The following is a 24,266-nucleotide window of genomic DNA, read 5'->3' as shown; positions in this document are numbered from 1 at the left end:
GCGTCGTTCTCGTACAAAAGAATCCGTCAAAGAAAAAAAAATTTTTTTAATGAATAGAACAAACACACCAACGATCTTTGTATTAGTTGAAGATGGCGAAACGATCTGATTTTCTATTCTGAGCGAGTAACGTCCTTGATCGTAGAACAACTTTTGTCGGTTCTCACAATTTTTTTTAGTTTTTCGACGGTCTGCTAAATTTTTACTTTACACTCTGACAGGTACAAGCATTAACACAATTCTTTTTGGAATGTGAACCGGAACGTCGTCGTTTTGCTCTTCTCAAGATACCCAACAATAGACACGATTGGATGATCATGAAAATGAAGACACTCGTTCTGAATTCAAATGAGAAGAAACGATCAAGTGTTGAAATAATTTTTTTTTACGAAAGAAAAATCAGCTGAGTGGATCGAAGTCGCTTGAAAATGGTCAAAGTTTCTCTTTAGAGTTCAAATTTGTTGATTTTTTCTACCGGGAACAGCCTTGAAATGAGTATTTCGTGTTTGAATAGTAATTAGCATCTTAACTCGAGTTACGGTGAAGATAGAGATGAACAAAAATAAATAACCGGATAAGTTTTTAATTTGATTAAAATTTTAGATTTTATCGAATTTTTTGAGATTTGTCTTTAGAAAAAAATTATTTTAAGACAAATTTTTGATTTTTTATCAATTTTGTGTCAATTTTCATTAAAAATCTGAATTTTCAGCCTTCGGTTTATTAAAAAGTTGAGAATTCAACAAAAAAAAATTCTAATTAATTTTTTTCTCGTCGCCAATTTTTTAAAACTGAATTTAAAAAAAATAAATGTTAAAAATAATTTTTAAAAAAATTGAATAAAAAAATAATAATTAAAATTAAATAAAACATTTAAAATTAATTATTTAAAAAAATAATGAAAAAAATTAATAATTTAAAAAAATCAACAAACAATTTAATTTTAATTTAAAATAAAAGAAAAAACAATAAAAATATTTAAAATAAAATAATTCTTTAATTTTGATAATTTTTAAATTTAAATTAAATTTAAATTAATTATTAAAAAATTATTTAAATTAATTTTAATTTTAGAAGAATTCTTCAATTAATATTTTATCATCAATTAAACATTTTATTTCTAAAATTAATTCATTAATTTTAATTTTTTAAAAAAATTGATAAAATATGAAATTTGTAAAAAAAAAATTATCCTCGTCGCCATTTTAATTTTTGGCGCGCTTTTAATGATCTTTGCTATTTGTTAACCGAAATACTTTGAAAATAATTTTTAAAAGTATATTTTGGGTTATTTTTCAAAATTTAACGAAAATTAATAAAAAAATTAACTTATTTAAATTCATAAATGTAATTATTTAAATAAAGTTTTAAATTTTGAGGTTATGTTTCATAAAAGATCATTTTGAGGTTAGATCAGCTTTGACAAGTTCTTCAAAAATTTTTTTTAATAAAAAATTAAAACTTTTGAGCCTTCAATTGTTCCATTACTGAAAAAAATCATCAAATCTGCCATAATTTAAACTTTCAAAAAAACTCCTTGAACCTAAAAAAATAGAAAAATTATTAAAATTGAAGCCAAAATCACAAAATCCGTTGCTTCCTTTCATTTACCCAAGTTCACAAAAGCAGAATGTGATATGATCCGGTACGACATATAAACACATTCGCCTTTGCGATCTTCAGCAAATAAGATAATTTATCGTCGTCGTCGTCGATCGTCGTCGTCGATCGTCGTCATCATCCAGCAGAGATCAAGGAAATCGAATGTGTCTGTGACAAATCTCGGTCTACAGCAAAATAATAAAAAAAAGGTTGAATGTCTCATTTCAATGTTGTAGCTGACTGACTTCTTCTCCGTCTTCTTAGTATTGGTTGTGAGTAGTAGTAAGCTGAAATCGTGAGTAACGCGTCAATATTTAAATAAAAGTTAAACAAATAACATCGGTCTCTACACTTCAATAAGTTTTTTTTTCTCCTCAGTTCGCTATATAAGGTGTTCATTACATCACTTTTTTTAAATTATTTCATAGATTTGACACGGACGTCATTCACGGCGATAAACCAGCTTGGAGATTTTTTCCTCGAACCGCCTGATGCTGCTATTTCGCGTCGCAAAGCTCACAAAAGTGATTGTGATATGAGACGTGTGTGCGTAAAAACTAACACATCATCAAACATTTTGTGAGATCAGCAACGTGAATCGTCCCACTCTACTTTTCGGCATTTTTACAAGAAAAAAAAAAATTTTTTTAAAAATTGTTCAACCTCATATCTTATCATCATCAGGCACACATATATTATGAAATAAAATGACAATTTTGATTTTGATAAGATATTGCAGATACGCGACGCGACACATATTTCTTCGGTACGAAAACACAACAAGACCCATTCAAGTGTGCGATAAAATTTTACAAAGACGACACGTTGAAGCGTTTTGCTGGGCAGGAACTTTTATTTGATTTTCTTCTTCCATTTTTTCACAGCTGGCAAACCGGAAGAGTAAACACAGGCTCGAGTCAGTTCGTCTCCGGACAGGAGAGAGATAAGATGGGAAAAAGTTTTGAATTTCGGCAGATAAACTCCATATTGGTGCTTAGTTGTCTTTGGTTATCTAGCTGTATGAGTGTAATGTTCGTCATAAAGCTAGCTTACCGAAGTTAATAAATGTGCCTGATCAACTTGAGTTTATATTGAGGCGGTGAAGTGATTTTTATAAGGAAATTATTTTTAGTGAAAAAATTATCGAAAAATTAATTGATTTAAAAAATAAATAGTTTCTGTATAAAAAAAAATTAAAAGAATTATTCTTTCATGAAAAAAAATTTAAAAAAATATTTTTTTTAATGAAAAAAAAATGTAAAAAACTATTTTTAAAATTTACTTGAAATGTAAAATTTAAGAAATAATCAATAAATTTTAATTAAAAAAAATATAAAAAATAAAATTAAAAAAAATATAAAAAAATAAAATAAAATAAAAATATAAAAAATATTAAAATAATAAAATAAATAATTTTTTTAAAAATTAATTGAAATGATAAAAAAAATATTTCAAATACAAATGTTCAAATTTAGAAATTTTTAAAAAATAAAATTCAAAAGAAAAAAATATTAAAAATAAATATTTCTTTAAAAAATCTGAATAAATTTGTGAATTATTATTTTTGTATTTTTTTTAGATGATTTTGTAAATAAAAAAAAAATTAATATTTCAATTTGAGAGTTCAAAAGGTATTTAAGGTAAGATTCACATTTATTTAAAAAATTATATAAAAAATTTAATTTTAATTAAAAATTAAAAAATAATTTTGATTAAAAAAAATTAAAAATGCAGAATTTTAATTAAAATTTAAATCGACAAAAAAAAATTAAATTAAAAAAATAAAAAAAAATAAAAATGAAATTAATTTTAATTATTAATTGCAGTGAAAAATTAATTTTTTATCTTGAATTTTCTCAAGTTTTAAAGGATTTTATAAAATTTAATTTTTAATTTGCATTTTTAAAAAATATTTAAAATTAATAAAAAAAAATTAATTTTCAATAATAATTTGAATAAAAATTTATAAAAATATCGTTAAAATAAATTAAAATTAAATATATATTTTTTTAATTTTTAAAATTGTTAAAAAAAATTTATAAGAATACTTTTCAAAAAGATTTAATATTTTATTTTTTTTTTAATCTTTAAATCAACCTAAAAAATTAATTAAAAATTATAAATGAAATTAAAAAAAATTTTAAAAAATATTAAAATTTTCTGATAAAAAACATTTAAAAAAATTTTTGGACCAATTTTTGGCTTAAATTGACATTTTTTGTCATAAATCGACGAAAATATGTTTAAACAAATCTAAAATTTTATCAAAATTTTCTTATGAAAAATCTTTAAAAAATTTTTTAGTATTAACTTTGGCTTCAATTCCTTAAATTTATCAATTCTCAAGTCACTCAATTTCCATTTTCAACTCAAAAATAATTTTTTTCTTTCTACATTTCCCTCAATTTCCACAAAAAACTTAAAAAAAACGAAAAAAATTAAACAAATAAACTTTTTGCAATAATATCAACAAGTGTTATTTGTGTATATTGTACTTACTAAATGACTACAAAAAAGAAAATGTTAATTTTCCGCACATTTTCTTCCTTTTAAAAACAGTTTTCTATTTTACCAACAAAAAAATTTGAATATTCTAACATTGCATTTTTTCTCTGAGAAAACTATCCGCATTTAACGACTTTTGTAACTAACTTTTTGTAATGCACTGATTTGTTAAGTAATCTATTAACTATTACCCAATTGCGAGTAGTCATAGTGAATGAGTCGAGGTCACAATTTGTCTGCCTTGAAGAAGGTTCGACATCTCTCGTTGAACATCTTGAAGGATTTTTCTCGGAGAATGTCTTCCACGTTTAACTCAGCTTGCAAAAGTCGGAGCTAAAAAAATTTTTTTTTTTATTTTTTCAGGAAAAAAATGAGATTTTTGGTAAAAAAATACCTTTCTCTGTTCAGCCTTAAAATTTTTGTCGAGTTGCATGTCGAAGGAATCCGCGTCATTTTGCTTGTCGCGCGCATCTTTGAGCACTTTTACCTGATTCGCCTGCGCCACGATGCACTTTTTGATGGCTTGTTGTCTGTAATCGTATCCTTGTCGCAGTTTCTGGTACAAATCTACAAAAATTTCCATTAAAAAAATGAATTTTTGGAAAATTTCAAAATTTACCTTTGCAATTCGCTTCTGGGTTCTCCTGACCTTTGAACGATTGTGTCGGTATCGAGACATTCAGGGCATACACGAGCTTATCGTCCACATCTCGCAACTTCTTGAGGTACTCCTGCAATTCAAAAGTGAGAGACATTCATCAGGTTTTCCATTTTTCGCTCATTTTTCCGGTCAACACAGCGGAAATTTATCGATTAATTGTGCGTGCTGCCGTACACGAGAGCTATGGCGGCGTGATAGCAGCCCCAAAACGCAAAAATACTCACTTGAAACTGCAAAAAATCACTACATTCGTACTCGATCGACATCTTTGGCAGTCTTTTCACGCTTGGCGCATCGAATTTCACGGAAATTCGTGGGATTTAATAGAAAATTTCGGCAATTTGTACGGATCACGTTCTATTTGTTGTGTGACTTTTGCGAATTTGGGTCCCGTAACGAAAAATCACACCGGCGACACTTCGTTAAAGGCGACAAAAAACACACTGGCGACACAAATTATGTGAAATTGGACGAAAATCAGTCAAAAACCTCAAAAAACGCGAATTTCAATGTCGTCAAGCCCTGAATTAGCCTCAAATGAGAAGAAAAAGGAGCGAATAATCTCAGGTAAGTGAAAATTTCGCAAGTCATTAACGAAAAACTCAATTTTTCTTGAATTTTTTTAGCGGGATTCCTCTTCACAGTCGCCGGAATCGCAGCAATAGCGGGTTTTGGACGAACTTTAACAGTTGCCAAGCGAAAAGATCCCAAATTTTTCGACAAAGGAGTCGTTGCGACACGAGAAATGAACGAATCTGGTGCAATGTTGGCTATGAGAGCCCTCGCTTGGGGTTCCCTTTACGCGTGGATCGGTACTGGATGTATTTGTTATGGGATTTGGAAGATGTCGGGAGCGTCAAATGTGAGTTTTTTCCTTAAAAAGTTGATTTTTTACTGATTTTTGTGATTTTTTAGTTTGAAGAGTTTCGTCAAGTAGTTGGCGATAAATTGCCAAGAATTAAAAAGAACGATCCGCCTCAAAGTCGCACAGAATTCGAAGGACTCAATGATTTAATGGGATATTTATCGACTTGGGGAGCCTCAAAAGCCTCAAAACAAGACTGAAAATCGTAGATTTACGACAAAAGAGACCGTGTTAAGTTTAGTTTGTAGCAAAAAAGCATAAAAAGCGCTCAAAAAGCGATTTTTTGGATTTATTCTAACATTTGGAGTAATTCGCGGGCTCGTGTGTAAGTTTTTTGTTGCAACAATTCCTTATTTTGGCTCGATTCGAAGTCAGCATCGACTTTTTCGATGACTTTTTGGGCGTTTTCCTTCAAAAGTTCCTTCGCTTTGCCACGAGAGCTGCCCAAGTAGCTCAAAGTCGTGTGCCAAATGTCGTCAGAGATAATTTTATCGTTAAACACGTTGTTTTGGATGAACATTTGTTTCACTTTTTGAAATTTCCATGAATCTTTGTCCGTTTCCCATTTTGTGAGGTATGCGGCAATCTCGTCGAGGAATTTCTTGTCGGCACGAATGTTGGTACTTTTTTCGATTTTTTCATTGTATTTTTTGCGTTTTTTGCTGCGTTTGCTTTCGTGCGTCGTTTCGAGAGCTGCTTTTAGTTTTACAACTTCGTGCATTTGGTCGACACTTGCGAGTTCTTTTGATTTTTTGGGTTTGGCATCGTCTTCAGAGTTGTTGTCGTTTCCATCTTCTTCGGTTTGCTTTCGTTTTTTAGCTGAAATTTGAAGTTGTTAGAAGGTTTTATTAGGGAAAATTTTATGGAATTACCTCTTTTCTTTTCCTTTTTCTCCATTTTTGTGTCTGACATAGTTATGCAGTGGACTTATTAATAAAAAATTGGAAAAATCGGAAAATCAATTAAACAACAACAACGTGCGTTATCAATTTCATTCGTCTCATTTAACAGCTGATTGCGGTACTGTATTCCGGCGAACAACAAATTTTGGGCAATGGTTGTAATTGCCGTGATACAGTAGTCAACACCTCTGAGACGAATGAAAGTGATAATTTGATTCGCCACTGAAAACATAGATGGCGCTGATCATTTATCAATTTTGAAAGTTTTTTAAATTTTTTTTTAATTTTTAGGCTTAAGAACCATCATAAAGACTTTCAAACAAAATTTTCGTAACTTTTGATAAATTTTGAAAATTTAAAATTTTTTTTTTTATTATTTTTTTTTTAATCTTTTCATCAAAAATTTCATGTATTTAGTTTTTTTAAATGAAAATAAATACCTATAGTTCTCGCTCTTTTTTTTATTTTATTTTCAGAATATGTCAACAAGAATATTGAAAATTGATCAAGAAACGAAAAATTCATCATGAGAAATTATTTCACAAAAACTTACATTGGGACTTCGTATGAGCGCATTTTGAAAAAGATGCCAAGAAAACAAGTTAATTCTACAATTGAAAAAGCAAAATCGACATATATTTAAAAAAATATGAAAAAATTAAAGCAAACAACAAGTACTCATGAAAAATTAAGTTACCAAAAAGAAACCATAATAGAAGCAGCTCTCAAACAGCAAAAGACGAAGCAAAAACCATATTCCATTAGAAAATGTGGACTATACAATCAAACCGTTTAAAGGACCAAATACTTAGTCTTTTTTTCAGTAAAGAAGATCGATTAATAAGATGCTGTTCTAAAATCCAATTTAATGTAAAAATCTCCAGTTCACAGAATGTTTCCAAAAGATATTTGAGAATTAATTTCCTACATGACCAACACAGCATTGCCGAATTAGACGAATATCAAGCGTACATTTGGCTTATCATAACAAATTGACTACTGCACTCGTTGGAACAGCACATTAAGAAATTATTTTCTTGGATCAATACAAAATTTTATTAAAACGAAAACAATTGAACCAAATTTTATGACAAAATAAGATTTTATCAAATTTTACATTAATTTTATATTCAGACAAATATTTAAAAGAAATATCAAAACTTTCCGATGCAAAGTCGAACCCAAGTCTCTTCATGCCTTTAACAGACAGACTCAACAAAAACCATACCAAATCTCAACTTTTTTTTGTTTTTGAAATGCATCACAAAATCACTTTAAAAACCAAATAATTCTGCTATTAATAATATCGATTTATTGAACTTAAACGAACGTTATCGTACTTAAAATATTAAATAACTTAAATAGATATGATTGTTACGCTTCACTTTATCTCATCTATTATCAATTTAACAAAATGTTTGCAAAAATAACAAAACCGAAATTATTTCGATGCACAGAAACAAATCTCAAAACAATTTCAGGTACAATAAAATTTTCAATTATTGAATTAAAAAAGTTGAACTATAAAAAATTCTTACATAAAAACTTCTTAGAATATTAAAAATGGAAAGGACTTTCTGCTATATCAGTTTTTTAAAGAGTTAAATAAGTAAGTGTTCAATACATGAATAAATGCTTTCTTATCAAATTATTTACGATTTGTGTTTACATTACGACACAGAATGACAATTTTTTGTCTTATCTTCTAAATATAGTTTTTTGTTTTCGGGGTTTGTTAATTTTATTTTGTATATTTTTTTTGAACGGGCTGGAGACGCCGCAAAAAATTCTTTTGTTTTATATCAAAAAAGTAGGTGCATAAAAATATTTTCTCATTTAATGTGTTTCATTGAAGGTATTTTTGTTTTTGTATCCCGTGACGTAGCCATCTTTCGAGGGCATATCGACACGTCCCTCCTTACCTTTGCCCTTGCCCGAGGCATCGAAACGTTCCTTGTGCGATCCCGTGTATTTGCTCGTGTCGGTCAAACGAGATACCGCTCCCGTTACGACAGGTTTCGTGGCATTAGCAGCTGGAGGACCAGCAGCTGTTAATTTTGCCTTTAAATCGGCGGCGGTAATGTCTTTTCCCTTGACAACGTCTTCGAGGTATTCGTTGAACGATTTGAAGTCAATGGCCTTTTTCCTAAAAATTAAAACAAAAAGAGGGAAATTTTTTTATTAAACGTGATGTTTGGGAAAAACAGGAAATGTTTGGCAATAGTAACCTAAATAATACAAAAAAAAGTCGTTTCTATGGAAATTCAAGTAGAGGTAGAATCGTGACACGATTGTGACGAATAGTTGAGCGCGCGAGAGAGAGACTTGTTGATAAATTAAATTATTTGCTGAACGCTAACAGGTGTGGCATTGAAATGATGTACAAAAATTTTTTGTTTGTCGTTGTCGGTAAATGTTTTGTTTAGAAATATCGTGCAATGAATTAGACAAAGTCGCAGCTGAGTTAGCAAAAATATCTTTAAAAATTTATTTTAAATTTTTTTCATATTTTTTTAAAAATAATTTTAATGAATTTAGTAATAAATCATTAAAAATCGGTTAAATTTTAATTATTTTTTTCGAACCTTTTTAAACATGTTTTTAACTAAAAAAAAATATTTAAAAAAAATATGCCATTAAGTCATTGACTGACAAAAAACCCGCTTTATGTTAAAAAATTTTCCGGTTATTATGTAAAAAAAAATATTTTAAGAATTTTTTTCTTCGACACAAAAATGAAAAAAAATAGAAACCGGCTTTTATCAGAAAAAAATAACAAAAAGCACAAACACATAAAAAAAGGTCATTCAGCGAATCGCATTAGATAGATAGAGTCATCAAAATGTCGTCATCATCACCCTGATAAAATAAATCAAATTGCGACTAACATTTTTTTTTTCGCTATTTATTTATGTCTGTGCTCATTGGAGTGAAAATCTATTTTTTGACTTAACAAAAAAAAACGTTTCACTTTTAATTTTTTTTTTGTATTTTAAAAATTTTCCGAACATAAATCAACTAAAAAATACAAAAATGGACAATAAAAACGTAATGAAATTGATTAAAATCATAAATAAATAAATTTCTCATGTTAACAACAATTACAACATTAATCGCACAGTTAAATCTTTAATGACAGCTTTTGTAACTGAAACCAAAGTTGAAACTGAATTAATTATTAGAAAGACGAGTTTTTTCTCTGAAAAAGAGAAAAAGTGACATTTCTTTAAAAGAAATGAAAAAAAAAGAAAAAATAGCTAAAGTCTATAATTTTTATGTTGTCACCGTTTGTTTGCGATAAAGCGTATTATGTCATTCTCTTTCTCTTTGTGTGTTTTGGTCACATATGTTCTGAAGTTCATGACTAGCTAATATTAGTCAATGGGTGACCAAAGAACACTCAGTAAATTATTATATAAATTATTTAGGGTGTTTCGATGTTTGGAATTGCTTCTGAATTGATTTTTTTTGGGGAATTATTCAAGAAAATTTACTTATTTTTATAAAAATCATTTAATTTTAATTATTTTTTTCACTTTCAAAGTAAAATATTTTAAAAAATTTGAAAAAAATATTAAATTTTTGTTGAAAATTTAACTTACATAAATTCAAATTTTGTTAAAATTATTGATTAATGAATTTATTTTTAGAAATTTTTGAATAGATTTAATAAAAAATTGTTCAAATTTTTAATAAAAAAAAATTATCAAAATTTATATTTTTTTAAAAATTCAATTAAATGTAAATTAAATTTTGAATTAATTTTTAAAAAATTTTAAAAAAAATATATTTTTTGTTAAAAATGTCACAAAAAATTGTAAATTAAGTTTTTAATTTTTTTGTAGATTTTCCAATCAATTTTTACCATTTTGTGAACAATTTTTACTTGAAATTTAATTTTTTTTTCAATTTTTAATGAATTTTTTATATAAAATATTATCAAAATTTTAATTTTTATTAAACTTTTATTTTTTTTTAAAAATGATAATTTTTTAATTATTTAAATTTAATTTATTTTTTTAAAATTAAATCAAATAAATAATTTCATAAAATTTAAATTTTATTTATATATATTTTTTTATTTAAAAAAATTAAATTTAATTAAATAAAATAAAAAAAAAAATTATTTTCAAATTTTTAAAATATTTTTTAAGAAAACTTTTAAATTTTGTTATTTTTATTATTATTTTTTTTTAATTTTCATTAAAATTGGATTATACTGAGCACTTTTTTATATAAAAATTCAAAATTCTTCTAAAAATTGAATTTTTTTATTATTTTTGGGCACTTTTTAATATTATTTTCACAAATTATTTTAAAAATTCACCAAATCCAAAGCAATTTCAATAATTGACTCATCCTTAGGTTATTTTTCCCGCGCATAACAAAGGAGCTGATGACTCATATCCTTAAACATTACTCGAAAAAGGGACTCTCACACATTCGTACAACGCTCTACAGCTGTACGCGTGTCCCATTCATGAAATGAAAAGGAAAACATTGTTCCTCTACGGGACTTGTCGTACGTGATGTAGAGGAATTTTCTCTGAATGACCTGAATATGGCACGCAAAAAATAAAAAAATTTACTTACTTCATTTTCTTGAAACAAATTCCCGTATCGACAGTCGTCAATTTCTTATCGAAAACCTTCGCCTGCTTGAACCACTTGTCCGAGTTCGATAACGTGATGCTTTTTCCATCGGATTTGGGATCCCCGAATTTCGAATAAGCCTCAAAAAGTTCCTTCAACGAATGTTTCGCTTCGCTTCCTTCAGCTCCGTTCGCACTTCCGTTCGCTGCGGGCGCAGGAGATTCGGGTTTCGGTTCAGTTTCTGCCATTTTTTGAAAATTTTTCAGTATCCCAACAAAGTTTTTATTATCAAACAAAAATGATGCTCCGCACGCAGTAAAAAAGATGTTGCGCGTCTTGCTCTACGGTCCGTTGATAAATAAAATGCGAGAAAAATTGGGGAGAAACGACGACGACGACGACGTTCGCTCTTCGTCTATGTGTGCTTAGAGTATGATGTCAACGTTTATTTTTGTTGGCATTGCGATACAGAAGTCTCGCGCGAGGAATGCGCATGTTTTGGATTTTTCGGGGCACTTCGTGGAGATCGTGAAACTCCGCCCTGTGTCCAAAAGAGACATGATTATCGATTCTCGTCGTATCTCTTGATCTCTCGCTGTGCATTCACACTTTTCGCAGATAATTGCTTGACTTCAGGCCGAGCATTTATCGGGAAATGAATAAATTGTAGCGCATTCGGACTATTAACCTAGGTTAAGTTAGTCGGTTGTCGATTTAATCTAATTTTCAGAGTGCGGCGCACAATTAATGTTATTTACACAAAAAACGAGGCGCGTAATTACAGATGCATTGTCTAACGGAATTATTTAATGATGACAGTGACAATGGGAAACGATAATTTGATCTGAATTGATTAAATTTAGTTCGTTTCTGAATTTTTTTGAATATTTTTGATGCAAAAATTTTTCGATTTTTTAAAAAAGCTTAAATTTTTTACATAATTAAAAATTTTTAGATAAATTTCGTCATTTTTATATTTTGAATTAATTTAAAATTTTGAATTTAAATTAAAAATATTGGTCAAAAAATAAATTTAAAAAAATATATTTATTACAAAAATTTATTTTATAAATACAAAAATAATTAAAAATAATATATTTGTAATTTTTATTATTTTAATATTAATTTTCAACCAAAAATACTTTTTAAAAAAATTTAAAAAAAACTTAAAAAAATAATTTTAATAATTTTTTTTTACTTTAAAAATATTTGAAAATAAAATATAAAATAAAATTAATTAAAATTTAAATTTAATTCGAATTTATTTTTTAAATTTAAATATTTTTATCATCTTGAAAAAAAAAATTTTATTTAAGTCAAGAATTTTTAAAATACATTTTCAAAGTTAATTTAGTAAAATTCTTATGATTTCTTGTAATTTAAAAAAAAAATATTTTTTGAAAAAAATTGATAAGGAAATTCCTTAACTTCAAAAAATTAAAAAAAAAATTAATTAAAAAATTATTCGAAAAATATCTTTAAAATTATGAGATTTTTGTCAAACAATTTCTCTATTAAATTTCGATAATTTTAATTTGAAGAGTAAATTGAATCAAATTAAATAGATTTTTTAATTTTGTAAAACTCTTTTTTTGAAAAATCTAAAAATTTTTAATATTAAAAAATTAAATTAAATAAAAAATTTGATAATATTTCTTAAAATTTAATCATTATTTTTAAATTTTTACTAAAACTATTATTTTCATAAATAAATTTTTTTTATTTTTTTCGATTATATTTTAAATTAAATAAAATATTTAAAAAAAAATATTTAAAAATTTACCTAAATATTTTTAATTAAATATTTGAAATTTACAATTTTTGAATTTTTAGCAAATATTTTTATTAAAATTCGTTTATTTTTTTATAATTTTTCATATTTTTTCTAAAGATAAAAAAAAAATAATAAAATTCAATAAATTTAAAAAATTTTAAATTTCAGCAAAGAATTTTTAAATTTGCTTTAAAAATAAAAATAATATTTAAAATTTTTAACAAATTATTCTTTTACAGTCTTGAGTATTAAAAAAATAAATTAAAATTTTAAATTGAAATATTAAAAAAAAAATATTAAATATGCATAAAATTTCAACTTCATAACGTTTCAAACCGTTATATGTACACGTAAAAGAAATTCAAATTCAAGAGTTAGAAATGTCAATTTTTATGTCAAATCTAAAAACTTTCATATTTTAATGAAACTTCACTTGAGCGCCTTTTAATATAACCAAATTTTTAAAAAATTGCCTTTAATTAATTTTTTTTTAATAAAATATTTTTAAAAAAATTAAAAATATTTCAAAATCTTTAAAATATTTTTAAAAAATTACGAATTTAAGTTAATTTTTGCTCAAAAAATCATTTAAAAACTCACCGACAGACATCAAACCATCAAGCTCCATTTTTTCCTTGACAAAACGCCTTCAAAAACGTAAACATTCTCAAAGTCTTTGTAATTTGTCTGATAATTAAGTGTTATTAAATGGCTCAAACCCTTTTTATCTGGTAAGTTTCCATCCCTAAACCCCTTTATTTCTCATTTTCATCAAAAATCCCCTTAATTTCAGTGTCAAATAAACATAAAACCGCCTAAACAGGCCTCAAAATGTATTTTCCTCTTGGATGGCCACGTAAACTGTTAAACACCTCCGAAACTTTGCTCCAAATCGCCTGCGATCGCGTCAAAATCCTCTTTGCCGTCCTCTCCTCCGACACCCTAACCATCTGGTACTCGAACAAGCCCTGCGTGCCGATAATTTCCATCAAACGGAGCACAAAATGCCTCACCCGCAACGGCGAAAATGTCCTCGTCGAATGGAAACCGGATTCAACGAAATTGGCAGTTGTCACCACGGGCGGAACACTCTTGATTTACGATTTGGAGCTCGTTGAAACGGCAAAAGGCATTTACAACCAACTTGATTCGCAATTTTCGAATTTACGAAGGGACAGTGCCGAATTGTTTATTAAGGAAAAAGTTCCGTCGCTGAAATTGACGCTCGCGAAGGAAGTTCAGTTGTTTGTTCCGATCAAATGTTTGGTTTGCGTGACAATTTCGCACATGATGGTGGCGATAAAAGACGGAAAAATTGTGAGACTCAACTGGAATGGCACCGAGGAGCGAGATTATACGTTGGAATTGAATCGTACGCCTTTTAGTATCAATCAGCAAGTTTCTTCGGCGACTCCAATTTTCGATCCGGGCATTTTTGTTGTGTCGATTGACTATTCGCCGCTACTTGGGGGCTTCGCAATTGTCTTAAATGATGGTAGAGCGGCATTTTTAACAGCCCCAAACCTCAAATTTGATCCGAATCAGGTGCAAGGGATATGGGCCCCGAATGTCGATGATGCCAGTTGTATCTCAATTAACCATAAATATCGCTTGATTGCTGTCGGAAGGAAGAATTCGCATGTTTGTGTCTTCACAATTGATGATTTAACGGGCGCCCTTGAACTTTCTCACACAATGGTCTTGAGTAGCAAGGATTTTCCGGGGAGTCCCGATTCGGTGAAGCAAATTAAATGGACTCCGGATGGTTGTGCTGTCATTGTTTCATGGGAAAAGGGCGGATTTTCGCTCTGGAGTACTTTTGGCAGCATGTTAACATGTAGTTTAGCCTGGGATTACGGTTTGGTGTCGTCAGCAACGTCTCTCGGGCAATATTTTAACATTTCTTGCATGGATTGGTCTTGCGAGGGATACCAACTGATGATCATCCGACAAACCTTGGAAGAAGGAAGACCTCATACGGAGCTTCTTCAACTGGATTTCATCAAAAGTGCACTAAGTGTCAACCCCTGTGTCAGTTTAAACCCCTTTTTGCTACTCCAGGGCGACGATAAAATCCTCATAAATCACAACGAAACCCTTGAAACAATTTACCATCACAATTCCACGTACAACGAACTCATGATCAACAATGACGATCCCTCCCTGACGTCGCCTGATGCGGATTTAAGTCAATTAGACAACTTCGAAATCAAGTCAATTTACAGCACGAGTTTCCTTTCGGCATCGAAGCATTGGATCTCGGTTATGGTACCGACAGCTTACACGAATGCCAATTGGCCTGTTAGGTTTTCGGCCCTGGATAAGTCGGGGAATAATCTTGCAGTTGCGGGAAGGACGGGATTGGCGCTTTATTCACTGACAACGAGGAAATGGAAGCTGTTTGGAAATGAGACGCAAGAAAAGGATTTTGTTGTTACCGGAGGACTCGTTTGGTGGAATGAATTTGTGATTTTGGGCAATTATTCGCTTGTTAATCAGAATGATGAGATCCGGATTTACTCGAGAGATCAAAAGTTGGATAATAAGTTTGCGAAAATTTTTGAGGTTTCGGCTTCGGTGATGCTGATGAACATTTATGAGGATCAATTGATTGTTTTTACGGCGGATAGTTGTATTACGATTTTTTGTTTGATTGTTGGAGATGATCGGTCGTTGGAGTTGTTGCGGTTGCAGGTGAGTTTTTTTGAATAAAGTTTTTTTTTGTCCATTTGAAAACTAAAAAAAAATAAATTAAAACAAAAGAATTTAATTTTTTTAAAGATTGTCAATTTTTTTTTTTTAATTTTTTTAAAAGTTTAATTTAAAAAGTTTATTTCATTTTTTATTTTATTTTTATTTTAATTTTATATAATTTTTTTTACGACAGAATTTACAAAAAAAAAAAAAATATAAATTTTTAAATTAAAATATTTTAAATTTAATTTTTTAAATTATTAAAAATTTAAAAAAATTTTTATATTTAAATACTTCAAACATTTTTCATTCAATTTTAAAAAAAAAAATAATTTAAATAAAAAAAAAATATTAAATTGTTAAGAATTTCACAAGAAAAAAAAATAATTTTACCAAAATAAAGCAAATTAACCAAAACAAATAAAAACTAAATTTTCTTGTAATAAAAATAATTTAAAATTTTTTTTGAATTAAAAAATTTTAAGATTTTAAAAGAATATTTATTTAAATAATAAATAATGTTAAATTTTTAATTTTTAAATTAATTTTTTCTTCAATTAATTTTCAAATTTTTTTTCGAAGTTTTGTCTCAAAAGACTTAAAAAAAATTTCTTTAAAAAAAATTAAATTTTTGATTTTTTTAATTAAATTTTTTTTTTAATTTTTAAATTTTTTTTAAGTTTTAATTTTGATGAAAATTTTAAAAAAATAAAAAAAAAATTTTTGAAATTTATTTTTGAAATTAAAAAAATTACAATTTTTGACTTCTTACATTTTTTTTTCTTTTTTACAAAATTTTCGCCTTAATTTTAATTTTTATAAAATTAAAAAAAAAATCATAAAAAATTAAAAAAAAATGAAAAGTATCATTTAAATATTTTTTGAGATTTCGTAAATTTTTCAATTTCATAAAAATATACTAATTTGAGAAAAAAAAAAAACATAAAAGATTTAAAGATTATAAAAGATTAAGAAAAAATATTATTTTAATTAATTAAATAATTTACACATTAAAATTAGGTAATTATTTAAATTAATAAAATTTATTATTAAAAATTATTTTTATTAAATTTTCAAAAGTTTTTCATCATCTTTTATTTTTATTTTATTTTTTTAATTTTTTTTACCAAAAATTTTTTTTCAAATTTATTTTTTCAAAATTATTAAATTATTTAAAAAAAATTGAATTAACTATTTTCAAATTGAAAAAATTTTTTTAAAAATTTAAAGAAAAATTTTGAAGAAAAAAATTCAAACAAATAATAAAATTAATTCTCAAAAATATTAAAAAATTTAATTAATTTTTTTTTTCAAAGAAAATATTAAAATTTACCTTTTTTTCTCTCATTTCAGGTTTATGACATCAAAAACATCTGCATCCATCCCGCTTTCGTTGCCTCAATTTTCCTGACAAATCTCAAGCATGACAGCATCTCAAAAGTCAACCAATCCGGCAGTCAAATGATTCCCGCAGAAACGATCGTTCTCAACGTTGCCGGACGCGTTCTCATGATCCAAAAGGAAAGCAACGGCAATTCGTGCGAACTCATGACAACTTGTCTCGCTTCCTGCGTCGAATGCATCTGGTTTTTCGTCGATTTCCCGGCAATCACGAAGAAACTCCATCTGAAAGAATCCCTTTGGTTGTATTGCGGCGGACACGGAATGCGCGTTTGGCTTCCCGTATTTCCACGTGAGTTCGATGGGCATCGCAGTCATCGTCACACCTTCATGGCGAAACGAATTATGCTCTCGTTCGAGTTGAAAATTTACCCGTTGGCGATTTCGTTCGAAGAAGCGATCATTTTTGGCGCCGAAACAGACACGGTTTTGTACACGAACGATCAAACGTCGCATTTTTCGCTCCCATTTTCGACTTTGAAACGAACGAGTCAAGTTTATTTGCATCAAATTCTGAAGCAACTGATTAAGAGGAATCTCGGTTACAATGCGTGGGAAATTGCACGAAGCTGTTCGACTCTTCCGTACTTCCCGCATTCCCTCGAGTTGTTGTTGCACGAAGTTTTGGAGCAAGAAGCGACGAGTAAAGAGCCCATTCCTGACGCTTTGTTGCCGAGCGTGATTGAATTCATTCAGGAATTTCCCGTTTATCTGCAAACTGTCGTTCAGTGCGCGCGAAAAACGGAAATTGCGCTTTGGCCGTATTTGTTTGCGACAGCGGGCAAGCCAAAGGAGCTCTTTCAGCAATGCATGGCGAACAAACAACTTCACACGGCGACCAATTATCTCATTATTCTGCAGAATTTGGAGTCGAGTACCATTTCGAAGCAATATGCGACACTGTTGTTAGGTAAGAAAATTATTTTTTTATTCAAAATTAATTTTAAAAAATAAATTTTTAATTTTTTAATTAAAATTTTATTTTAAAAAAAATTATTTAATTTTTTTAATTTTTTAAATTAAATGTTTAATTATTTAAATTAAATTTTAATTTTTTTAATTAATTATTTTTGCCCAAAAAAATTTTTAAATTTAAATATTTTTTTAAATTTTTTTAAGTTAAAAATTTTTTGAATAAACTTAAATTTTTTTAATTTTTTTTTATCAAATTTTAATTTTCAAATTTTTTAATTTTTTAAATTTTAAAAAATTAAATTTTTTAATTCAAAAAATTTAAATTTTATTTATTTTTTTTTTTTTTTAATTAAGGATTTTATTTATTTTTAATTTTTAAATTTTTTTCGAAGTTTTTGTCCCAAAAGATTATTTTTAAAAGGAGGAAATATAAAAACAATAATAAAAAAGTTTAATAATTTTTTAATATTAATTTTGAAATTTTTTAATTTAAAAAAAAAATAAATTAAAATCGTTCAAATGAAAATTAAAAAAAAAAATTACAAAATTAACAAAAAAAAAAAAAAAAAATAAAAATTTTAGATGAAATTCCATAAAAAATACTGATTTCAAGTAAAAAATTAAAATATTTTAAAAATTATGAAAAAATTTTTTAGTCATTTTGTGAACAAAAAAAAAAAATTTTTGAGATGAAAATCCATGCTAGAAAATAAAAAAAATTAAGAAAATTTTTATATTTTTTTTTCGTACATATTTAATTTTTGACAAATTTTTATTTAACGCAATTTTTTAAATATTTCAATTTTTTAAATTTTTGTGTTAAAAATTGTATTTTAGAATGAATTTTCTTCCATAAATATATTTTTTCTAAAATTAATTACTGAAATATATTTTTTTTTTATATTTTGAGAATTATTTTTTATAATTCTTTTTTTTAATTTAGTTAATTTTCTTTAATTTATTTTTTTTAAATTTAATTAAATTTTTTGATTATTTTTTTTTTTTAATTTAATTAAATTTGATGAAGTTTACTTTTTTCATACAAAAACTTCAAAATAATTTAATAAAAATTTAAATTTCATTTTTTTTTAATATAATTTTTTTTAAAATTACCTTTCAGATGCCTCCTTGGAGCAAAAAAATTGGAACTTATCACACGATTTGGTGCGTTTCCTCAAAGCGATCGATCCGAATGACACAGATTCCCCTCGTACCTCCTTCGTATTAGGCGGCAAACTCTTCTCCAATGCTCAATCGCCTCCCGTAAACCCCGACGACGAAGACCTCAGTCTCATTTTGACTCACATGACGCCCCGCAACAGCTTCCAGAAGAACTTCAAGCGAACCGACAGCAATAAACCTCTCATCATGAGTCCAAATTCCGTCGAAGACAAGCGTCGCGAGTCGGGAGCAACATCACCTACCCTAAAAAACCCGAAAAATCGCACGTTTGAAGATTTATTCATCGACCCCATTTTATTCCGACATCTAAAAATCCTCTTGGAACAAATGGATTTCCAAAATTTGGGCTACATGAGTGCCGCATTGGATATTCAGCTGGTCACGTGGTTGTCCAAAGAGAAGGAAAAACTCCCAAAAATCGATGATTTTGTGCAAGCGTTGAAAAAATTGCATGCAACCCTGGATTGGCCCAAACCGTCGTTGAATCTAAAGTTGGATGGCACGCCTGACATGGAAATGCGCGGAGATCAGAGCCCGGGATCGCCGAGTGGATCAAAAACGCTTCAAAGCTCGAATCAGTCGAGTGTGTTGGAAAGTCGGGATTCGGGTTACAGCAGTACGTTCCTTCAAGCGATGGAAACGGCGAACATGACGATGCCGATTCGCGAAAAAAACGAAGAAGATGTCGATAGCGTTTTGTCCGAAATGACTGCCGTTTGGGAAAACGAACTTGTGCATCATCATCAGGAAGCGGCATTGCCAATTAATCACATTCCCGCCAAAAAATCCAAAAAACTCGAGGTTCAGATGCGTTACATGCTCCAAATTTTCACCGAAGCGAATTGTTTGGATTTTTCGCTCCTTCTCTCGATTCTCCTCTTAGACTCAACTTCCGTGTCGCGAGTTTGTCACGCGGCAATTCGATCTGCGTCCCTCTCAATTTGTCGCCAACTCAAAAACGGCTTGAAAGATCTCACCCGATGGAGTTTCAACGAGTGTTTGGGCTATCGAGCCTTCATGCTTGGCTGCAGTGAGGAAATTGCGTCGCTTGATCGATTCGTCACCCAACAAGAATCGATTCCGGATTTGCCGCCAAATATTTATCCGAATGGCAATGAAGGCGCAGGCGGAAGTTTGTTGGAAAAAACGCCCGTTTTGCTGTCGAGAAGTGCGTCGTTGGAGAATGGCGTAAGGAAAATTTCCTTGGGCAAAAGTGAGACTCTCAAAAAATACGTAAATCAAGCAGCGACGAGCGATGTCGGAAAGTTGTCGGATGAGGATAAGAGAAATCCGTTGAGGAAAATGGAATCGAGTCCGCAACTCATGCAGGAGCAACACGAGCCTTCCATTGATCAAGATACGTCCAATTGTGCAATTATGTAAAAAAAAAGTAAAAAAGGCAAATGAATTAACATTCTTGTTCGAAATATTGATCAACAAAAAAAAATTTTTTTTTTCATGAACAGAGAATTTTTTTTAAATTTTTTTAAAAAAATTTTAAATTAAATTTAATTTTAAAAAATTGATTTTAAATTAAATTTAATTAAAAAAAAAAAATTTAAATTAAATTTAAAAAAAAAAAAAATTTTTTTTTCTCAAGAATTAAAAAAAAGTATTTTAAATTTAATTTCTAAAAAAAAATTTAAAATTCAAAAAAATAATGTGAGAAAAAAAATTAATTTTTGGGTAAAAAAAATTTTTTTTTTTTTATTTAATTTTTAACATTATTTTTCAATAAAAAAAATTATTTTATTAAAATCATAATTTTTAAAATTAAATTTATTGAAATTTTCTGTTTTTTTTTTAATTGAAAAAAATATTTAAAATTTAATTTTTAAAAATTCATTTTCAAAACTAATGTGAGAAAAAATTACCTTTTGGGCAAAAAAAAAATTATTTAAAATTTTATATAATTTTTTTACCATCAATTTTTATAAAAAAAAAAATAATTCCATTAAAATCATAACTTTTGAAATTATTTAAAAAAAAATAAATTTAAATTTTTTTATTAAAATTTTTAATTTAAATTAAATTTAATTTTCGTTTTTTTTAATAATTAAAATTATTTTTTTTTAAATTAATTAATTTTTTTATCTTAAAAAAATAATACAAAAATTAAAAAAAATCAGAATTAAATTTTATTTTAAAAAAAATAGTAAAATAAATTAAAGATTAATTTAAAATAAATTAAATAATTTTTCAAATTTATTTTAATTATTTTTTTTAATTATTTAATTATAATTTATTTTCTAAAATTATGGAATCTTATTTTGATTTTTTTAAATTAATTTTAAATTTAATTTAACAAAATTTTAATAATTCTTCTAAAAATTAATTTATTTATTTTAATTAAAATTTTAAAAATGGTAAAAAGATAAAAAAAAATAATTCAAAAGTTAAAAAATTAAAAAAGCTTTAAAAAAATTTAAACAAAATTCAAATAAGAAATTTTAAAATTAAATTAAAAAAGTTAAAGAAAAATCTCTGTTCATGATAGAAAGAATTTAGGAAAATTTTGTTGGTCAATAAACTCTTCAAAAATTAACCCAACCCACAGTTTCTGCCCGACAGCGGCGTGAAAAATTAAAAAAAACCTAAAGTTAGCCAAATTTTTCGTTATAATTTCAATTTTATTGTATATCAATTATAACCCTCTTTAATACAAGATCATTACTAATATATAAATTTAATGACAAAAAAAGATCGCTAAGGTCCTCGTGTGAAGAATGAAGGTGAAAAAATGAAAAAAATGTCGTCAAACAAGAATTTTGGTGGTCAAAAATGTTTTGCTTCTGTGATTTTTCTACTCCGCTGGCGTCGATCCGTTATTCTCATGCACTGTAGTTGGCGACGTTGGGGGCGTTACGGGCTCCTCATACATGTCACTTATCTCCTCGGGCTTCATGCCTTTCGTCTTCTCCTGGAATTCTGCGACTTTTTCACTGAAATGCTCGAAAAATGGCTTCGTCGTGTCTGCCGTGGGAAACAAAAGTTTGAAATTACTGTAAATCTCGTTGGCTTTCGACTGGATTTTGAGGGTCTTTTCGTGAAACTCGTTCCGCTTCTCGGGATCCATGTTCCAATTGTTGACATTTCCGACGTATTTTCGCAGGCGTTTCATCGTGTGCACGCAACTGGGTCTCTTTTTCAGCATCAACGGCGTAATTTGGATTTTCGCGTATTCCTCGAGATGCGCCAAACACTTGTCGGCATTCGCATTTTTCAGTCCCAGCGACATTTTGATGAGATGATCCAACTCGACCATGTGACTTTCGATTTGCAGCAGGGCATCTTTCACGGGATTCGGCTTCTCTTTTGGCATTTGCACGGGAACTGGAACCGGTTTTGCTTGTTTCTTTGCGGGCGGCGGCGTTGCGTCGCTACTCGAGTCTTTTCGACTGTCGATCGAGTCGACGGCGCGTTTTTTGATCGTCGGCGTGACAGTTTCTTCCAATTCGTCGATCAAGTAGCGCTTTGTTTTGATTTTTCGCCCGCTGCGACTCACGATTTCCGGTTCGGGAGTTGCTTCGACTTCGGGTTTCGCGTCGATTTTTGTCTCGGGCTTTGCTGCTTTTGTCACGGGTTTCTTCTTTTTGTCGCTTTCCGGTGCGGGAACGACTGTTTCGGGCACATTTTCCGCAATTTCGGGCGGCGTCGTCTCATTTTTGTCTGTTGCTTCGGGCTCCGGGTCTGTCGTCGTCGTCGTATTTGTCGCTGCTGCTGCTGCAGGTTCAACAATTTCCGATTCGTCGAGCATGTCTGTCGTCTCGGCGGCATTTGATTCGCTAAATGGCTCGAGACTGGCACTCGTATTGTAAATTGACGCTACATCTTCTTCGCCACGCAGCGCTGCCTCGATTTGCTCGACGGCTTCCGGATAACCTTTGCGCTTGAGGTTTTTGTCCACGACATATTTCTCCTTGTGTTTGGCGTAGTCGAAGAGGTCTTCGCTCTTCATGGCGGGACTCTTTTCGCCCGTGCCGTAAAAGTAGACGTAGTACTTTTTCTTTTCGGCTTTCACGATTTTCGCGGGCCACGGCGCGAATCCTTTCAGTTTGGCGAACACGAGACTGCCCACATGGTAGTCCGGGTCCTTTTTGCCTTTGCTGCTCATTTTCTGTTGCAAATTTTCCGTTCGAATTATTTGACTTCCTGGTTTCTTCCACACAAGCTCCGTCGTTCGTTCTGTGGTTGCTATTCAATGTTTGAGACTCTCTTTTGAAATACCGCACGATAAATACCGCGATTTGACATTTGCCGAAAATGAGGGGGATTCCAAATTGATGATTTTTTTCAAAGCTCGAGCATTGAGAAATATTTAAAAAAAAATCAAAATTCATCAAAAACTACAAAAAATTTCTTTGGATGCCTTTTTGATGGTTCTTTGGCTAAAAATTATTTGAATTAATAAAAAAAAAATTAAGGAATTCACAAAAAAAAAAATCTTCATATCAAAATAAATAAAAAAAGGTAAATAAAATTTTTTCTTAAAGGTTCAATTTTATCATTTTCAATCATTTAATAACTCAAAAATTGCTAAAAACTGCTAAAAAATTGAAACTGAAAAAAAAAATTTCCTTTGACATGGTTCTTGATTTAGTTTTATAACTCAAAACTGCTTTGAAACTGAAAAAAAAAGTTCCTTTGACATGGTTCTTGATTTAGTTTTTTTTTCTTTGACATAGTTTTGAAAACCAAATCAAAAACTGTGTCAAAGCCATTTTTTCTGAAATTTTGCTCCAAATGGATAAAAATTTATCAGAGGGCTCTAATTTATCATTTTTAATCATTTTATAACTCAAAACTGCTAAAAAATTGAAACTGAAAAAAAAATTTCCTTTGACATGGTTCTTGATTTAGTTTTTTTTTTCTTTGACATAGTTTTGAAAACCAAATCAAAAACTGTGTCAAAGCCATTTTTTCTCAAATTTTGCTCCAAATGGATAAAAATTTATCAGAGAGGCTCTAATTTATCATTTTTAATCATTTTATAACTCAAAACTGCTAAAAAATTGAAACTGAAAAAAAAATTTCCTTTGACATGGTTCTTGATTTAGTTTTTTTTTTTAGTTTTTTTTTTTTCTTTGACATAGTTTTGAAAACTAAATCAAAAACTGTGTCAAAGCCATTTTTTCTCAAATTTTGCTCCAAATGGATAAAAATTTATCAGAG

At 28.6% G+C, this 24,266-nt stretch overlaps 6 protein-coding genes across 6 annotated transcripts; 2 read left to right on the top strand and 4 right to left on the bottom strand.

The window, feature by feature from the left end:
* Positions 1-4,061: 4,061 nt before the first annotated feature.
* LOC134831058 (protein MIX23) lies at positions 4,062-5,151 on the bottom strand. The gene is made up of 4 exons (XM_063844697.1): positions 4,993-5,151; positions 4,727-4,838; positions 4,502-4,674; positions 4,062-4,440 (listed from the first exon to the last, which is right to left on the bottom strand). Exons 1-4 carry the CDS (start codon positions 5,032-5,034, stop codon positions 4,333-4,335), a joined length of 435 nt encoding a protein of 144 aa, XP_063700767.1. The 5' UTR covers positions 5,035-5,151; the 3' UTR covers positions 4,062-4,332.
* A 30-nt stretch (positions 5,152-5,181) lies between these two features.
* On the top strand, positions 5,182-5,833 carry LOC134831057 (transmembrane protein 242). The gene is made up of 3 exons (XM_063844696.1): positions 5,182-5,335; positions 5,395-5,630; positions 5,684-5,833. Exons 1-3 carry the CDS (start codon positions 5,278-5,280, stop codon positions 5,831-5,833), a joined length of 444 nt encoding a protein of 147 aa, XP_063700766.1. The 5' UTR covers positions 5,182-5,277.
* An 89-nt stretch (positions 5,834-5,922) lies between these two features.
* On the bottom strand, positions 5,923-6,634 carry LOC134831056 (uncharacterized protein C7orf50 homolog). The gene is made up of 2 exons (XM_063844695.1): positions 6,506-6,634; positions 5,923-6,452 (listed from the first exon to the last, which is right to left on the bottom strand). The coding sequence occupies exons 1-2, from the start codon at positions 6,543-6,545 to the stop codon at positions 5,923-5,925; spliced, it is 570 nt and encodes a 189-aa protein (XP_063700765.1). The 5' UTR covers positions 6,546-6,634.
* Positions 6,635-8,033: 1,399 nt separating this feature from the next.
* Positions 8,034-11,493, bottom strand: LOC134831162 (tubulin polymerization-promoting protein homolog). Its single transcript, XM_063844823.1, has 2 exons — positions 11,129-11,493; positions 8,034-8,681 (listed from the first exon to the last, which is right to left on the bottom strand). The coding sequence occupies exons 1-2, from the start codon at positions 11,374-11,376 to the stop codon at positions 8,372-8,374; spliced, it is 558 nt and encodes a 185-aa protein (XP_063700893.1). The 5' UTR covers positions 11,377-11,493; the 3' UTR covers positions 8,034-8,371.
* A 2,063-nt stretch (positions 11,494-13,556) lies between these two features.
* Positions 13,557-20,557, top strand: LOC134830517 (guanine nucleotide exchange factor subunit Rich). Its single transcript, XM_063844024.1, has 4 exons — positions 13,557-13,633; positions 13,696-15,596; positions 16,950-17,907; positions 19,033-20,557. Exons 2-4 carry the CDS (start codon positions 13,734-13,736, stop codon positions 20,475-20,477), a joined length of 4,266 nt encoding a protein of 1,421 aa, XP_063700094.1. The 5' UTR covers positions 13,557-13,633; positions 13,696-13,733; the 3' UTR covers positions 20,478-20,557.
* A 1,107-nt stretch (positions 20,558-21,664) lies between these two features.
* On the bottom strand, positions 21,665-23,297 carry LOC134830114 (PC4 and SFRS1-interacting protein). The gene has a single exon (XM_063843492.1). The coding sequence runs from the start codon at positions 23,206-23,208 to the stop codon at positions 21,898-21,900; it is 1,311 nt and encodes a 436-aa protein (XP_063699562.1). The 5' UTR covers positions 23,209-23,297; the 3' UTR covers positions 21,665-21,897.
* Between the last annotated feature and the right edge of the window lie 969 nt (positions 23,298-24,266).

This window comes from Culicoides brevitarsis, chromosome 2, assembly GCF_036172545.1.
Source record: "Culicoides brevitarsis isolate CSIRO-B50_1 chromosome 2, AGI_CSIRO_Cbre_v1, whole genome shotgun sequence".
NCBI classification, from domain to species: domain Eukaryota; kingdom Metazoa; phylum Arthropoda; class Insecta; order Diptera; family Ceratopogonidae; genus Culicoides; species Culicoides brevitarsis.
The sequence above is the reverse complement of the archived record's forward strand: the minus strand, read 5'-3'. Positions and strand labels throughout refer to the sequence as shown.

What these genes read in the sequence shown, in the direction of transcription:
- LOC134831058 (XM_063844697.1), bottom strand. Translation starts at nt 5,034, where the DNA reads ATGTCGATCGAGTACGAATGTAGTGATTTTTTGCAGTTTCAA. An exon ending in GTGATTTTTTGCAGTTTCAA is followed by an intron (nt 4,839 to 4,992) that starts GTGAGTATTTTT and finishes TTTGAATTGCAG; the next exon opens with GAGTACCTCAAGAAGTTGCG. An exon ending in CCCAGAAGCGAATTGCAAAG is followed by an intron (nt 4,675 to 4,726) that starts GTAAATTTTGAA and finishes AAATTTTTGTAG; the next exon opens with ATTTGTACCAGAAACTGCGA.
- LOC134831162 (XM_063844823.1), bottom strand. Translation starts at nt 11,376, where the DNA reads ATGGCAGAAACTGAACCGAAACCCGAATCTCCTGCGCCCGCAGCGAAC. An exon ending in ATTTGTTTCAAGAAAATGAA is followed by an intron (nt 8,682 to 11,128) that starts GTAAGTAAATTT and finishes TTTAATTTTTAG; the next exon opens with GAAAAAGGCCATTGACTTCA.
- LOC134831057 (XM_063844696.1), top strand. Translation starts at nt 5,278, where the DNA reads ATGTCGTCAAGCCCTGAATTAGCCTCAAATGAGAAGAAAAAGGAGCGA. An exon ending in AAAGGAGCGAATAATCTCAG is followed by an intron (nt 5,336 to 5,394) that starts GTAAGTGAAAAT and finishes GAATTTTTTTAG; the next exon opens with CGGGATTCCTCTTCACAGTC. An exon ending in AGATGTCGGGAGCGTCAAAT is followed by an intron (nt 5,631 to 5,683) that starts GTGAGTTTTTTC and finishes GTGATTTTTTAG; the next exon opens with TTTGAAGAGTTTCGTCAAGT.
- LOC134831056 (XM_063844695.1), bottom strand. Translation starts at nt 6,545, where the DNA reads ATGTCAGACACAAAAATGGAGAAAAAGGAAAAGAAAAGAG. An exon ending in GAAAAAGGAAAAGAAAAGAG is followed by an intron (nt 6,453 to 6,505) that starts GTAATTCCATAA and finishes TTCAAATTTCAG; the next exon opens with CTAAAAAACGAAAGCAAACC.
- LOC134830517 (XM_063844024.1), top strand. Translation starts at nt 13,734, where the DNA reads ATGTATTTTCCTCTTGGATGGCCACGTAAACTGTTAAACACCTCCGAA. An exon ending in TGGAGTTGTTGCGGTTGCAG is followed by an intron (nt 15,597 to 16,949) that starts GTGAGTTTTTTT and finishes CTCTCATTTCAG; the next exon opens with GTTTATGACATCAAAAACAT. An exon ending in ATATGCGACACTGTTGTTAG is followed by an intron (nt 17,908 to 19,032) that starts GTAAGAAAATTA and finishes ATTACCTTTCAG; the next exon opens with ATGCCTCCTTGGAGCAAAAA.
- LOC134830114 (XM_063843492.1), bottom strand. Translation starts at nt 23,208, where the DNA reads ATGAGCAGCAAAGGCAAAAAGGACCCGGACTACCATGTGGGCAGTCTC.